General features: G+C 41.3%; 1 protein-coding gene across 1 annotated transcript; it reads left to right on the top strand.

The window, feature by feature from the left end:
* The first annotated feature begins 532 nt into the window (after window positions 1-532).
* LOC142302908 (resistin-like beta) lies at window positions 533-15,072 on the top strand. The gene is made up of 4 exons (XM_075344016.1): window positions 533-575; window positions 8,502-8,675; window positions 11,659-11,736; window positions 14,745-15,072. Exons 2-4 carry the CDS (start codon window positions 8,546-8,548, stop codon window positions 14,870-14,872), a joined length of 336 nt encoding a protein of 111 aa, XP_075200131.1. The 5' UTR covers window positions 533-575; window positions 8,502-8,545; the 3' UTR covers window positions 14,873-15,072.
* Window positions 15,073-15,548: the final 476 nt, after the last annotated feature.

The following is a 15,548-nucleotide window of genomic DNA, read 5'->3' as shown; positions in this document are numbered from 1 at the left end:
CTCTCTCCCTGTGCAGAGCATCTCTCCTCTCTCCCTGTGCAGAGCATCTCTCCTCTTTCTCCCTGTGCAGAGCATCTCTACTCTTTCTCCCTGTGCAGAGCATCTCTCCTCTTTCTCCCTGTGCAGAGCATCTCTCCTCTTTCTCCCTGTGCAGAGCATCTCTCCTCTCTCCTTGTGCAGAGCATCTCTCCTCTCTCCCTGTGCAGAGCATCTCCTCTCTCCCTGTGCAGAGCATCTCTCCTCTCTCCCTGTGCAGAGCATCTCTCCTGTCTGTGCAGAGCATCTCTCCTCTTTCTCCCTGTGCAGAGCATCTCTCCTCTCCCCCTGTGCAGAGCATCTCTCCTCTCTCCCTGTGCAGAGCATCTCTCCTCTGTCCCTGTGCAGAGCATCTCTCCTCTCTCCCTGTGCAGAGCATTGCAGCTTTCGGTGTGGGGAGTGTTTCTCCTGTTTTCTTCCTCCAGGCGCCTCCTCCTGTATGTGGATGGTATTTATATATAAGGCTGTCACCTCTGGGAGGAGATCATTGTCCTGTCCTCTCAGTGCAGAGCATCGCACCTCTTCCTCAGGAGCAGCAGGTGAGTGATCAGCCTTATGCATTGCACAGAATAGACCTAGAGCTGAGGTTCTGGAATCAGCCCAGAAGAGCTGTCATAGGGTCGCTCCTGCTGGTGTTGGGTAACTGTCATGTTATTCACTGTCCGGGTGACTGTGCTGTGCAGTGTGGAGCGGACTCCTCCAGTGCTGCAGGGGAGTCCGCTTACATACTTGTTGGCTAGACTAATATTATATATATATATTGTATATGTTGCATCTCAATAAATTAGAATATCATCAAAAAGTTAATATATTTCAGTAATTCAATATAAAAAGGGAAACGCATCTATTAGAGTCATTACACACAGAGGGATCTATTCCTAAATACTATATAGAGTCATTACACACAGAGGGATCTATTCCTATATATTATATAGAGCCATTACACACAGAGGGATCTATTCCTATATATTATATAGAGTCATTACACAAAGAGGGATCTATTCCTATATATTATATAGAGTCATTACACACAGAGGGATCTATTCCTATATATTATATAGTCATTGCACACAGAGGGATCTATTCTTATATATTATATAGAGTCATTACACACAGAGGGATCTATTCCTAAATACTATATAGAGTCATTACACACAGAGGGATCTATTCCTATATATTATATAGAGCCATTACACACAGAGGGATCTATTCCTATATATTATATAGAGTCATTACACAAAGAGGGATCTATTCCTATATATTATATAGAGTCATTACACACAGAGGGATCTATTCCTATATATTATATAGTCATTGCACACAGAGGGATCTATTCTTATATATTATATAGAGTCATTACACACAGAGGGATCTATTCCTAAATACTATATAGAGTCATTACACACAGAGGGATCTATTCCTATATATTATATAGAGCCATTACACACAGAGGGATCTATTCCTATATATTATATAGAGCCATTACACAAAGAGGGATCTATTCCTATATATTATATAGAGTCATTACACACAGAGGGATCTATTCCTATATATTATATAGAGTCATTACACACAGAGGGATCTATTCCTATATATTATATAGCGTCATTACACACAGAGGGATCTATTCCTATAGATTATATAGAGTCATTACACACAGAGGGATCTATTCCTATAGATTATATAGAGTCATTACACACAGAGGGATCTATTCCTATATATTATGTAGATTCATTACACACAGAGGGATCTATTCCTATATATTAGAGTCATTACACACAGAGGGATCTATTCCTAAATATTGTATAAAGTCATTACACACAGAGGGATCTATTCCTATATATTATATAGAGTCATTACACACAGAGGGATCTATTCCTATATATTATATAGCGTCATTACACACAGAGGGATCTATTCCTATATATTATATAGAGTCATTACACACAGAGGGATCTATTCCTATATATTATGTAGATTCATTACACACAGAGGGATCTATTCCTATATATTATTTAGAGTCATTACACACAGAGAGGGATCTATTCCTATACATTATATAGGCATTACAAAAAAGGCTCTATTCCTATATATTATATAAAGTCATTACACACAGAGGGATCTAATCCTATATATTATATATAGAGTCATTACACACAGAGGGATCTATTCCTATATATTGTATAAAGTCATTACACACAAAGGGATATATTCCTATATATTATATAGTCATTACACAAAGAGGAATCTATTCCTATATATTATATAGAGTCATTACACACAGAGGAATCTATTTCTATATATTATATATAGAGTCATTACACACAGAGGGATCTATTCCTACATATTATATAGAGTCATTACACACAGAGGGATCTATTACTATATATTATATGGAGTCATTACACACAGAGGGATCTATTCCTATATATTATATAGAGTCATTACACACAGAGGGATCTATTCCTATATATTATATAGAGTCATTACACACAGAGGGATCTATTCCTATATATTATATAGCGTCATTACACACAGAGGGATCTATTCCTATATATTATATATAGAGTCATTACACACAGAGGGATCTATTCCTATATATTATATACAGTCATTACACACAGAGGGATCTATTCCTATATATTATATAGAGTCATTACACACAGAGGGATCTATTCCTATATATTATATAGCGTCATTACACACAGATGGCTCTATTCCTATATATTATATAGCGTCATTACACACAGAGGGATCTATTCCTATATATTATATAGCGTCATTACACACAGAGGGATCTATTCCTATATATTATATAGAGTCATTACACACAGAGGGATCTATTCCTATATATTATATAGAGTCATTACACACAGAGGGATCTATTCCTATATATTATATAGCGTCATTACACACAGAAGGCTCTATTCCTATATATTATATATAGAGTCATTACACACAGAGGGATCTATTCCTATATATTATATACAGTCATTACACACAGAGGGATCTATTCCTATATATTATATAGAGTCATTACACACAGAGGGATCTATTCCTATATATTATATAGCGTCATTACACACAGAGGGATCTATTCCTATATATTATATAGAGTCATTACACACAGAGGGATCTATTCCTATATATTATATAGAGTCATTACACAAAGAGGAATCTATTCCTATATATTATATAGAGTCGTTACACACAGAGGGATCTATTCTATATATTATGTAGATTCATTACACACAGAGGGATCTATTCCTATATATTATTTAGAGTCATTACACACAGAGAGGGATCTATTCCTATACATTATATAGGCATTACAAAAAAGGCTCTATTCCTATATATTATATAAAGTCATTACACACAGAGGGATCTAATCCTATATATTATATATAGAGTCATTACACACAGAGGGATCTATTCCTATATATTGTATAAAGTCATTACACACAAAGGGATATATTCCTATATATTATATAGTCATTACACAAAGAGGAATCTATTCCTATATATTATATAGAGTCATTACACACAGAGGAATCTATTTCTATATATTATATATAGAGTCATTACACACAGAGGGATCTATTCCTATATATTGTATAAAGTCATTACACACAGAGGGATCTATTCCTACATATTATATAGAGTCATTACACACAGAGGGATCTATTACTATATATTATATGGAGTCATTACACACAGAGGGATCTATTCCTATATATTATATAGTCATTACACACAGAAGGCTCTATTCCTATATATTATATATAGAGTCATTACACACAGAGGGATCTATTCCTATATATTATATAGAGTCATTACACACAGAGGGATCTATTCCTATATATTATATAGAGTCATTACACAAAGAGGGATCTATTCCTATATATTATATAGAGTCATTACGCACAGAGGGATCTATTTCATGTGTTTATTTCTGGTAATGTTGATGGTTATGGGTTACAGCCAATGAAAACCGAAAAGTCGTTATCTCAGAAAATTAGAATATTATATAAGACCAACTGAATAAATGATGTTACCCTCAGAAATGTTGACGCCTCCTGAAAAGTCTGTCCAGTAAATGCCTCAATACTTGGTCGCGGCTCCTTTTGCATGAATTCCTGCATCAATGCGGCAATGTGGCCTGGAGGTGATCAGCCTGTGGCACTGCTGAGGTGTTATGGAAGCACAGGTTGCTTTGATAGCTGTCTTCAGCTCGTCTGCATTGCTGGCTCTGGTGTCTCATAGGTTCTCTATGGGGTTTAGGTCAGGAGAGTTTGCTGGCCAATTGAGCACAGTGATACTGTGGTTAGTAAGCCAGATATTGGTACTTTTGGCAGTGTGGACAGGGGACAACTCCTGCTGTAAAATGGCATTTTATCTCCAGAAAGCTTGTCAGCCGAGGGAAGCATGAAGTGGTATAAAATGTCCTGGTAGACGCTGCACTGACCTTGGTCTTGATAACACACAGTGGAGCTACACCAGCAGAGGACATGGCCCAAACCATCGCTGATTGTGGAGACCTCACACTAGACCTCAGCAGCTTGGATTGTGGCCTCCACTCTTCCTCCAGACTCTGGGACCGCGATTTCCACATGAAATGTAACATTTACTTTCATCTGAAAACAGCACCTCGGACACTGAGAATAGTCCAGTGCTTTTCTCCTTGGCCCAGGTAAGACGCTTCTGGCGTTGTCTATTGGTCATGAGCGGTGACACAAGGAATGCGACACTTGTGGCCCATGTCCTGGATACGTCTGTGTGCGGTGACTCTAGAAGCACTGACTCCAGCAGCTTTCACTCCTTGTGAATATCACCCAAATATTTTAATGGCCTTTTCTTAACAATCCTATCAAGACTTCTGTTATCCCGGTTGCTTCTGCACCTTTTCCTACCACACTTTTTCCTTCCACTCAACTTTCATTAATCTGCTTGGGCACATCACTCTGAACAGCCAGCTTCTTTAACAATGACCTTTTTGTGGCTTACCCTCCTTGTGGAGTGTCAGTGACTGCCTTCTGGACATCTTTCCAGTCAGCAGTCTTCCTCATGATTGTATAGCCTACTGAACCAGACTAAGGCTCCCTTCACACGTCAGTCATTTTGGTAGGTATGTGCTAGCTATTATATGTACTACAATCACGGACAAACAGAGACCATTACAATCAATGGGTCTGTGCACATACCAGTGATTTTTCACGGACCGCGTTTCCATGCGGTGTACATGCGTGCCTGTGATTGCAGTATTTCCGTTTATTTCTGGCATCACTGATGTCACACAGACCACTATGGTGTGATCCGTGAAACACGTACCAGAAAAATAAAAACATTGAAAATAAGAAACATTTTAAACTCCCCTTCTCCAGCGCCGCTGTCTCCGGCCTCTGCTGCCTCTGCTTCAGATCCGGCTCATTATGGTCATGCATATTCATGTATGCAGCCACAGCCGACCCGGAAGTAGCTGCAGCGGAGGTGGAAACACAGCAGAGCCGAAGAGTTCAGCACCATGGACAGCAGGAGCGGGGACAGGTGAGTATATCTCCATGTGCAATCATGGATGACGGACGCGGATCACGGATAGCACATGGAGAACACACGTGTGCCATGAATCACAGAACACAGAGGGACATAGGCGTTTCTTACACGTCAGTGAAAAATGTCCGTGTTTTTCACTGATATGTGAAACAGGACTAAGTGAGCCTTTTAAACGCTTACAACATTTACCACAAAACACCTACAAAGGCTTCCTAATTTTCTGAGATAATTACTTTCGGGTTTTCGTTGTCTGCAAGCCACAATCCTCAATATTAACAGAAATAAACACGAAAAATAGATCCCTCTGTGTGTAATGACTCTATATAATATATAATAAACATGTGAAATAGATCACTCTGTGTGTAATGACTCTATATAATATATAATAAACATGTGAAATAGATCCCTCTGTGTGTAATGACTCTATATAATATATAATACACACATGAAATAGATCCCTCTGTGTGTAATGACTCTATATAATATATAATACACACATGAAATAGATCCCTCTGTGTGTAATGACTCTATATAATATATAATACACACATGAAATAGATCCCTCTGTGTGTAATGACTATATAATATATAATACACACATGAAATAGATCCTTCTGTGTGTAATGACTATATAATATATAATACACACATGAAATAGATCCCTCTGTGTGTAATGACTCTATATAATATATAGTAAACACGTGAAATAGATCCCTCTGTGTGTAATGACTCTATATAATATATAATACACACATGAAATAGATCCCTCTGTGTGTAATGACTCTATATAATATATAATACACACATGAAATAGATCACTCTGTGTGTAATGACTCTCTATATAATATATAATACACACATGAAATAGATCCCTCTGTGTGTAATGACTCTCTATAATATATATAATACACACATGAAATAGATCCCTCTGTGTGTAATGACTCTATATAACATAATACACACGTGAAATAGGTCCCTCCGTGTGTAATGACTATATAACATATAATACACACGTGAAATAAATCCCTCTGGGTGTAATGACTCTATATAACATATAATAAACACGTGAAATAGATCCCTCCGTGTGTAATGACTATATAACATAATACACACGTGAAATAGATCCCTCTGTGTGTAATGACTCTATATAACATATAATACACACGTGAAATAGACCCCTCTGTGTGTAATGACTCTATATAATATATAATACACACGTGAAATAGATCCCTCTGTGTGTAATGACTCTATATAATATATAATACACACGTGAAATAGAGCCCTCTGTGTGTAATGACGCTATATAATATATAATACACACGTGACATAGAGCCCTCTGTGTGTAATGACTCTATATAATATATAATACACACATGAAATAGATCCCTCTGTGTGTAATGACTCTCTATATAATATATAATACACACGTGAAATAGATCCCTCTGTGTGTAATGACTCTATATAACATATAATACACACGTGAAATAGACCCCTCTGTGTGTAATGACTATATATAATATATAATACACACGTGAAATAGAGCCCTCTGTGTGTAATGACGCTATATAATATATAATACACACGTGAAATAGAGCCCTCTGTGTGTAATGACTATATATAATATATAATAAACATGTGAAATAGATCCCTCTGTGTGTAATGACTCTATATAATATATAATACACACGTGAAATAGAGCCCTCTGTGTGTAATGACTCTATAATATATGCGTTTGTTTGTATTGAATTACTGAAAGAAATTAACGTTTAGATATGCTAATTTATTGAGATGCATCTGTATGTAGCTGGGGTTTTTCACACCTTGGCTGTGGATTTGCATACACATGTTCTGGGGTTGGTCACAGGTTTGCTTGGGGAGACATTCATTGGGAATTTATATTTCTGTTGGTTGGGCTTCCATACATGTTAAATGACCATTTGCATGAATGTTGGCTGGACTTGCATACCTGCTGGCTGGGGGCTTGCATAAATGTTGGCTGGACTCTCATCCACGCTCATTGGCGGCTTGCATGCCTATCGGCTAGACTTGCATACACACTGGCTGGAGTCTTACATATCAATTGTGCTGGGGTTTTGAATGCTCATTGGCTGGACTCCCACACACGCTGACTGCGGGCTTACATGAATGTTGGCTGGACTCGCATACGCGCTGGCTGAGGGCTTGAATGAATGTTGGCTGGACTCTCATCCACGCTCGCTGGGGGCTTGCACGCCCATTGGCTAGACTCGCATACACCCTGGCTAGGGGCTTGCATGCCCATTGGCTAGACTCGCATACATGCTGGCTGGGGGCTTGCAAGAATGTTGGCTTGACTTACATATATGTTGGCGGGGGATTGCATGAGCAGTGCTGGACTCGCATACACACTAGGTTCATTCACACCTTGTGGCCTTTATCAAACAATGTTAAGCTGCAGTCAATTTGTAAATGAATCAGATTGGCATGAATGATGTGTTGTGCACACAATGGGGACGTTCCTAGAATACATTTTGTTTTTCTACAATTGTACAATGTATCTACTCCCTGTTGAAGCGATGGCGAAACGCTCGTTGGGTGCAAGCATCTGAGGTGATGTGGATTGTTTGATCTATCTTTGTCATTTACTGTTTCTTCTCATTTGTCCCTGTGTGGGCTATTATGTGGACACATCAGGACCTGCTCAGCCATTATGTGCTTATGAGGAAGACGCGGACACTTATGCCACCGACCGCAGTATACTATATGTAGAGCTCCTTTTGCACTTTGCAGTCACTTTTTTTTACCCTTGCCATTGCACTTTATTACATCTGTTTTTAGTGTTATATATATTTTTCTTTCTTAACTCAATGTCTACATAGCTGTTAGAAGGACGAGGCTACATCGTGTTCTCATATACTCGGGTTCTATGTTTCTAGGTTTTCCCACTCGCAGGACCCCAGAGCTGACACTTCAGTCGGAAATGCTGAGAATGAAGCAGAGTCTGACCCTCATCATCCTGTCCATAGTGGTGGTCTCTGTCCACAGCTACTGTCCAGCAGAATGTGTTAGCAAAGATGATCCCACCCTCAAGAATCTCATGAGTTCAATGGGTCAGTACATGTATTTATTCATTTTACTCACTCATATAGCGCCATCAGTTCCGCAGCGCAGTACAGACAAAATCACCACCACTGTCCCCAAAGAGCTCACAATCTAAATTCCCTTAAGACTGTACATTCTCCACGCTTGTCTTTTACCTGTAAAAGGAAACCTATGCACACACTGGTAAATAACCATAAAAACAAAAAAGTGCACTCCAGACCATAAATTGTAATAAAATATTTTATTGAAAATTTAAAATAGTTTTTGAATTTATTAAAATGTAAAATATCAATATAAATCACAAAAAACACAATGGCTCCACACTAATGGATACAAAATTAAATATGATCTACTGTTTAAATAGTTTTCACTCAATTTGCCCAAAAACAAGAATAAATATATAAATATAGAATTATAATATGTTAACTAGTAGCAAAAAATGTAATATACAATTATTATGCACCATGCCCAAGGATAACCATGAATAAATTACATAAATTGGCTGATTTATCAAATCTAGAAATATATATAAATTACTCGCAAAAAGGTATAAAATCAGTGGAATCCAAATAATTATCCAGAAATGAATTCATAAATCTGTACTTATTACCTGAATCAAATCATCCGGATTCATTTTTTTGTTTTCTCTCTCGTGAAGAAAAATTTATCAATTATATAAAAAGGGAGATGAGAAGTAAATATACACCAATTGCAAACCTCACAATACATTGAACTAATACATTGAACGTGGAACCACAAACCTTCCCTACGCGCGTCTCGGCACATTTGAAAATGGCTGCCGCTCATTATTCAATCTGGTATTCCCTGCTTTCCCCGCCCACCGGCACCCATGATTGGTTGCATTCAGACATGCCCCCACGCTGAGTGAAAGCTGTCTCACTGCAACCAATCACAGCCGCTGGTTGGCGTGTCTATATCGTGCAGTAAAATAAAATAAATAAATAATTTAAAAAAAAAACAACCTGCAGTCCCACCCCAATTTTGATACCAGCCAAGATAAAGCCACACGGCTGAAGGCTGGTATTGTCATGATGGGGAGCGCCACGTTATGGGGAGCCCACCACCCTAACAATATCAGCCAGCAGCCATCCGGAATTGCCGCATCCATTAGATGCGACAGTCCCAGGACTCTACCAGGCTCATCCCGAATTGCCCTGGTGCGGTGGCAATCGGGGTGCAATACCGAGATACCTTCCATGATTAACCTGTAAGTGAAAGTAAATAAACACACACAACGAGGCTCACCAAACTCCATCCAGGACTGTATGCAGGAGTTTTTTGCCCACCAAAAAAATGACGTGGACTTTGCCATATTTTTGTATGCTAGCCAGGTACAGCAGGCAGGTACGGCTGCCCCCAACTCCCAGCTGCCTATTTGTACCCCGCTGGGAACTAAAAAATATAGGGAATTTCATGAAATAATTAAAAAGACAAACGACATGGGCTTCGCCCCATTTTTGTGTCCAGCCAGGTACAATTAGGCAGCTGGGGATTGGAATCCGCAGCACAGGTTGGCCCGAGCTTTCTGGGCCCCTCTGCTGCGAATTGCAGTCCGCAGCCTCCCCGGAAAATGGCGCTTTAATAGAAGAGCCATCATCTGGTGCTGAATCCAACTCCTCCAGCTGCCCTGGTGACGGGTGGCTCGCTAGGTAATAATGGGTTAATACTAGCTTTGTTTTACTAACTAGTATTAAGCCACAGATTCTTAATGTCAGGCAAGTTTGACCCGGCCATTTAGAATCTCCAATAAAGGGTTAAAAAAAAAAAAGAAACCACACAGAGAAAAAATACTTTAATAGAAAAATACACAGACACACTTAGAGACTCCATGTTTATTACTCCCTCTCACCCCTCCACGATCCTGGTCTTTTGTCTTCTTCCTCCTTCAACCCATGCAGCTCTGCTACATCAAACAGCACTGCATGGGAGGAAGCCGCTGGTGCTCCTGTGCAGTCTAATCACTCAGTGAGTGAGCAGAGGCTGCGGGTTGTAAGCGGTGACGTCACCACTGCCACCGTTGCTATAGTAATCTGACAGGCGGATTACTATAGCAATGGTGATCTCCGATCACCTTTTTTCCGGTGCCGCTATTCACCGGCTGTGGCATCCAGTTCCTGCATGTGGGCGGACTCTGTAAAGAGCGCCGACATGTAGGATCGAGGAGTCAAGCATGTGTCCAAGCGTCTCGCCGGTACACAGAGATGCTCAAACGAGTACCGCGTACCAGAGAGATGTACTGACAGGACCTAGCATGACGTCTAGCCATGTGACCAGTCTGTATCTAATGAGATAATAGACATGTGACTGGTCACATGCTATGACGACGTCATGGAAGGTCCTATCATCAGTGCTGGATACCGGGAGGGCGCAGCGATGATCGGAAGGAGAAGCGGCGGGAGACAGAGTCTGTAGGACGCGTCGCGGGGACCTGTAAGTGTAATGGCAATGTTTATTAACTGTATGTGTATATGTATAAATGTGTTTGTCTCCCATTGTTTTCAATGGGGTTCGAACGTGTTCGTTGAACGTTCGCCGAACTAAGCCGCCATTCGACGAACCGAACCGAACTCGAACACTACGAGGTGGCTTAACACTAGTCTCGAGTGCACTTTTTTTTATGGTTATCTGTTATGTGGTGCTTGATCAAGAACATGGTCTACATATATATCCATATTTTTCACCTAATTTATTATGTATATAATATACGGTAACTATTATTGTGGGTGGGATATATATATATATATATATATATATAAAATATATATGTGTTTTTATACAGTAAACAGATTTGTAACACACTGGTAAATGTTGTAAAGTTGTTGCTGTAAAGATACAGTGCTAATCACTCAGCCATGACACTGGGCTAACCAGTGAGCCACCGTACTACTCAAGTAAATTAATCTCCTCCACCCTCCTTGATGCGCTGCTTTTTAACATGGAACCTAATTTCAATGTTCTTCTTTATTTCAGCTGCGAAACCCAAGGAGAAAAGTAACATTGTGTGCATTAATGTTCACAAGAAAGGATCCCTGGCCCCCTGCCCACGAGGTACAATGCACAAACCATCTGCAGTGACCCCATGTGTAGGAGGAATCAGGTCACAGCACCAGACTCCTCAGTCCTTACCTGGCAGGATTTTTCAGATATTCATATTACACATTCTGCTCCTACCCCTGCTCAACATAGGGGATGAAGAATTATTAGAGGCATGATATATGTGCCCTCCCCAGTGACATCACACATCATAGATAGACATCAGCAACAGGAAACTCCCCAGTGACATCACACACAGAGCTAGACATGAGCAACAGGAAACTCCCCAGTGACATCACACACAGAGCTAGACATGAGCAACAGGAAACTCCCCAGTGACATCACACACAGAGCTAGACATGAGCAACAGGAATCTCCCCAGTGACATCACACACAGAGCTAGACATGAGCAACAGAGAACTCCCCAGTGACATCACACACAGAGCTAGACATGACCAACAGAGAACTCCCCAGTGACATCACACACAGAGCTAGACATGAGCAACAGAGAACTCCCCAGTGACATCACACACAGAGCTAGACATGAACAACAGAGAACTCCCCAGTGACATCAGACACAGAGCTAGACATGAGCAACAGAGAACTCCCCAGTGACATCACACACAGAGCTAGACATGAACAACAGAGAACTCCCCAGTGACATCACACACAGAGCTAGACATGAACAACAGAGAACTCCCCAGTGACATCAGACACAGAGCTAGACATGACCAACAGAGAACTCCCCAGTGACATCACACACAGAGCTAGACATGAGCAACAGAGAACTCCCCAGTGACATCACACACAGAGCTAGACATGAGCAACAGAGAACTCCCCAGTGACATCACACACAGAGCTAGACATGAACAACAGAGAACTCCCCAGTGACATCACACACAGAGCTAGACATGAGCAACAGAGAACTCCCCAGTGACATCACACACAGAGCTAGACATGAACAACAGAGAACTCCCCAGTGACATCACACACAGAGCTAGACATGAGCAACAGAGAACTCCCCAGTGACATCACACACAGAGCTAGACATGAGCAACAGAGAACTCCCCAGTGACATCACACACAGAGCTAGACATGAACAACAGGGAACTCCCCAGTGACATCACACACAGAGCTAGACATGAGCAACAGATAACTCCCCAGTGACATCACACACAGAGCTAGACATGAACAACAGAGAACTCCCCAGTGACATCACACACAGAGCTAGACATGATCAACAGAGAACTCCCCAGTGACATCACACACAGAGCTAGACATGAGCAACAGGAAACTCCCCAGTGACATCACACACAGAGCTAGACATGAACAACAGGAAACTCCCCAGTGACATCACACACAGAGCTAGACATGAACAGGAAACTCCCCAGTGACATCACACACAGAGCTAGACATGAGCAACAGGGAACTCCCCAGTGACATCACACACATAGCTAGACATGAGCAACAGGGAACTCCCCAGTGACATTACACACAGAGCTAGACATGAGCAACAGAGAACTCCCCAGTGACATCACACACAGAGCTAGACATGACCAACAGAGAACTCCCCAGTGACATCACACACAGAGCTAGACATGAGCAACAGGGAACTCCCCAGTGACATCACACACAGAGCTAGACATGAGCAACAGGAAACTCCCCAGTGACATCACACACAGAGCTAGACATGAACAACAGGAAACTCCCCAGTGACATCACACACAGAGCTAGACATGAACAGGAAACTCCCCAGTGACATCACACACAGAGCTAGACATGAGCAACAGGGAACTCCCCAGTGACATCACACACAGAGCTAGACATGAGCAACAGGGAACTCCCCAGTGACATTACACACAGAGCTAGACATGAGCAACAGAGAACTCCCCAGTGACATCACACACAGAGCTAGATGTGACGACATGGACACCCAATGCCACTCATGGGATAAAGTTTCTTAACATTCAGCCAGACGTATTGTTCTTATGTGTGCTAAGTCATGTTTGCTTAGCTATTGTTTCTCCAGACTCTTCCAGTAATCATTGTATTGTAGTTGTGTATTGCTATTGTGATTACCTTAGTAGCCATTATCTAGTCTATGCATTCCAGACTACATGTAGATACCCTCAGTCTTTCTGTAGTCATCATTTGGATGAACATTGTCCATGCAGCTTGAGATGCATGCAATGGGAGAGGCGATCTTGTCCATCCAATCGATGAGGACGCAGTGTGCCCAGAGGGAGGGCTGTGGCTATAAGAGAGGATTTCTTTAAGCCACCAGGTAGATGAAGGTTGATGGATGCTGATGGATCTAGGATATCCTATGGCTTCAATCTAGGGACTCCAGTTCCGGTTGGAGACCATATCCACACAGTCTAGGGGTTTCGACTCCGGCTGCCAGGATTGTATCATCATACCAGGACTACCTAAGGAGGACACTCAGGTTGGGCCAGTTCAGTCACCTGTTACAGACTTTGCAGAGCTCACACAGCTTCGTAAATCTGGCATTATTCCTTTCTCGGTGGGTGCCCGCCAAAAGCGGGGTGCTGCTGGATTGAAGTAATTAGCCCTGGAACAGCTGAGGCATGGACATTCTAAATCCCTGGTGAGCCAACGGAAGGGTGAGACTCTGTTCCCTGTAACATTCTGTGGTTTTGCTGGTTATGTGTTATGTGCCGTTAATTGTTTGGGGATCCAATAAAGTCTAATTATTGTGGTTCCCTCACCCTGTGTTGTCTGAGTAGTGTTCCGCCCATGGTTAAGGAGGCCGGCGTTCAGTTGGGATGAGCCCTGAGCCACGCTGTCTTTCTAAAGGCGGCGGGTTTTAGCGGACGAGAGCACCCACTGAGCCCCGTGTCTCCACAGAATGCATAGCATATATTCTCTAGTAACATCACACAGATGTAGACATGTGCAACACGGATCTGCTCGGTGTTCTCCTGCTTGTAATTTCTTTATTCCACAGATTTCTGCAGTTGATATATGACCTTGTGTATAATGATCTTTCTTTTTCCATGTAGATTTCATCCCTTTCTCTTGTTCCTGTGGGATGGCGTGTGGGTCATGGGACATCCGAAATCAGAGAAGCTGCCACTGTCAGTGCAGTATCATCGACTGGACATCAGCCAGATGCTGCAAGATAGCCTAGGGCTAATCATGTATCATCCTGGAAGCCACGAGTCCCCCAGCCACGTATAACAATATGGCTGACCGCTTTATACACTGTAGCTTATGGTTTGTAATTTCATTCTATGTATAATCCATGGAGGGAATCATCTGTCTATATACTGTACCTGTGTCTGTACTAATGCTTCTATTACTGATTAAAAAGGCTTCATATTTGATCAATATTCAATCGTCTTCACAGAAAATATTTCAATAGTGATCAATCCAAAAATGCTGATCATGTGATGGCTATGGGTGTATGGTACAATAGGAGAAGTGGTACTGTGCAGTGTATATATACAGAATAATACGGATACTGAGGATTACACCCAGTATACAGGACAGGAGAAGTGGTACTGTGCAGTATATATTATGTCCCCACTTAGAGGCAATTGAAGGCAGGTAGTTGGGTAGAGATGTGAGGAGTCTTACCTTCGTTTCCACTAGGTGGGGCAGACATGACCAGAGCTCTCCAGGGTGGATGGATTCAAATGTACACACGCTGAGGTGAAGCAACGGTGGTTTATTTTTTCCTCCATGAACGAAAATGTGCAGCAATACAGTGGTTCAAGTGGCTGTCAATGTGGTAGTCTTGTGATGGTTGTCTTAGACCGCTACTGGTCAAAAACTTTTCCTTTCTGAAGCCCAAAGGACAGAGA

This window comes from Anomaloglossus baeobatrachus, chromosome 1 (genome assembly GCF_048569485.1).
Source record: "Anomaloglossus baeobatrachus isolate aAnoBae1 chromosome 1, aAnoBae1.hap1, whole genome shotgun sequence".
NCBI classification, from domain to species: domain Eukaryota; kingdom Metazoa; phylum Chordata; class Amphibia; order Anura; family Aromobatidae; genus Anomaloglossus; species Anomaloglossus baeobatrachus.
Note: the sequence above shows the minus strand (reverse complement) of the source record. Positions and strands in the feature narration are given on the sequence as shown.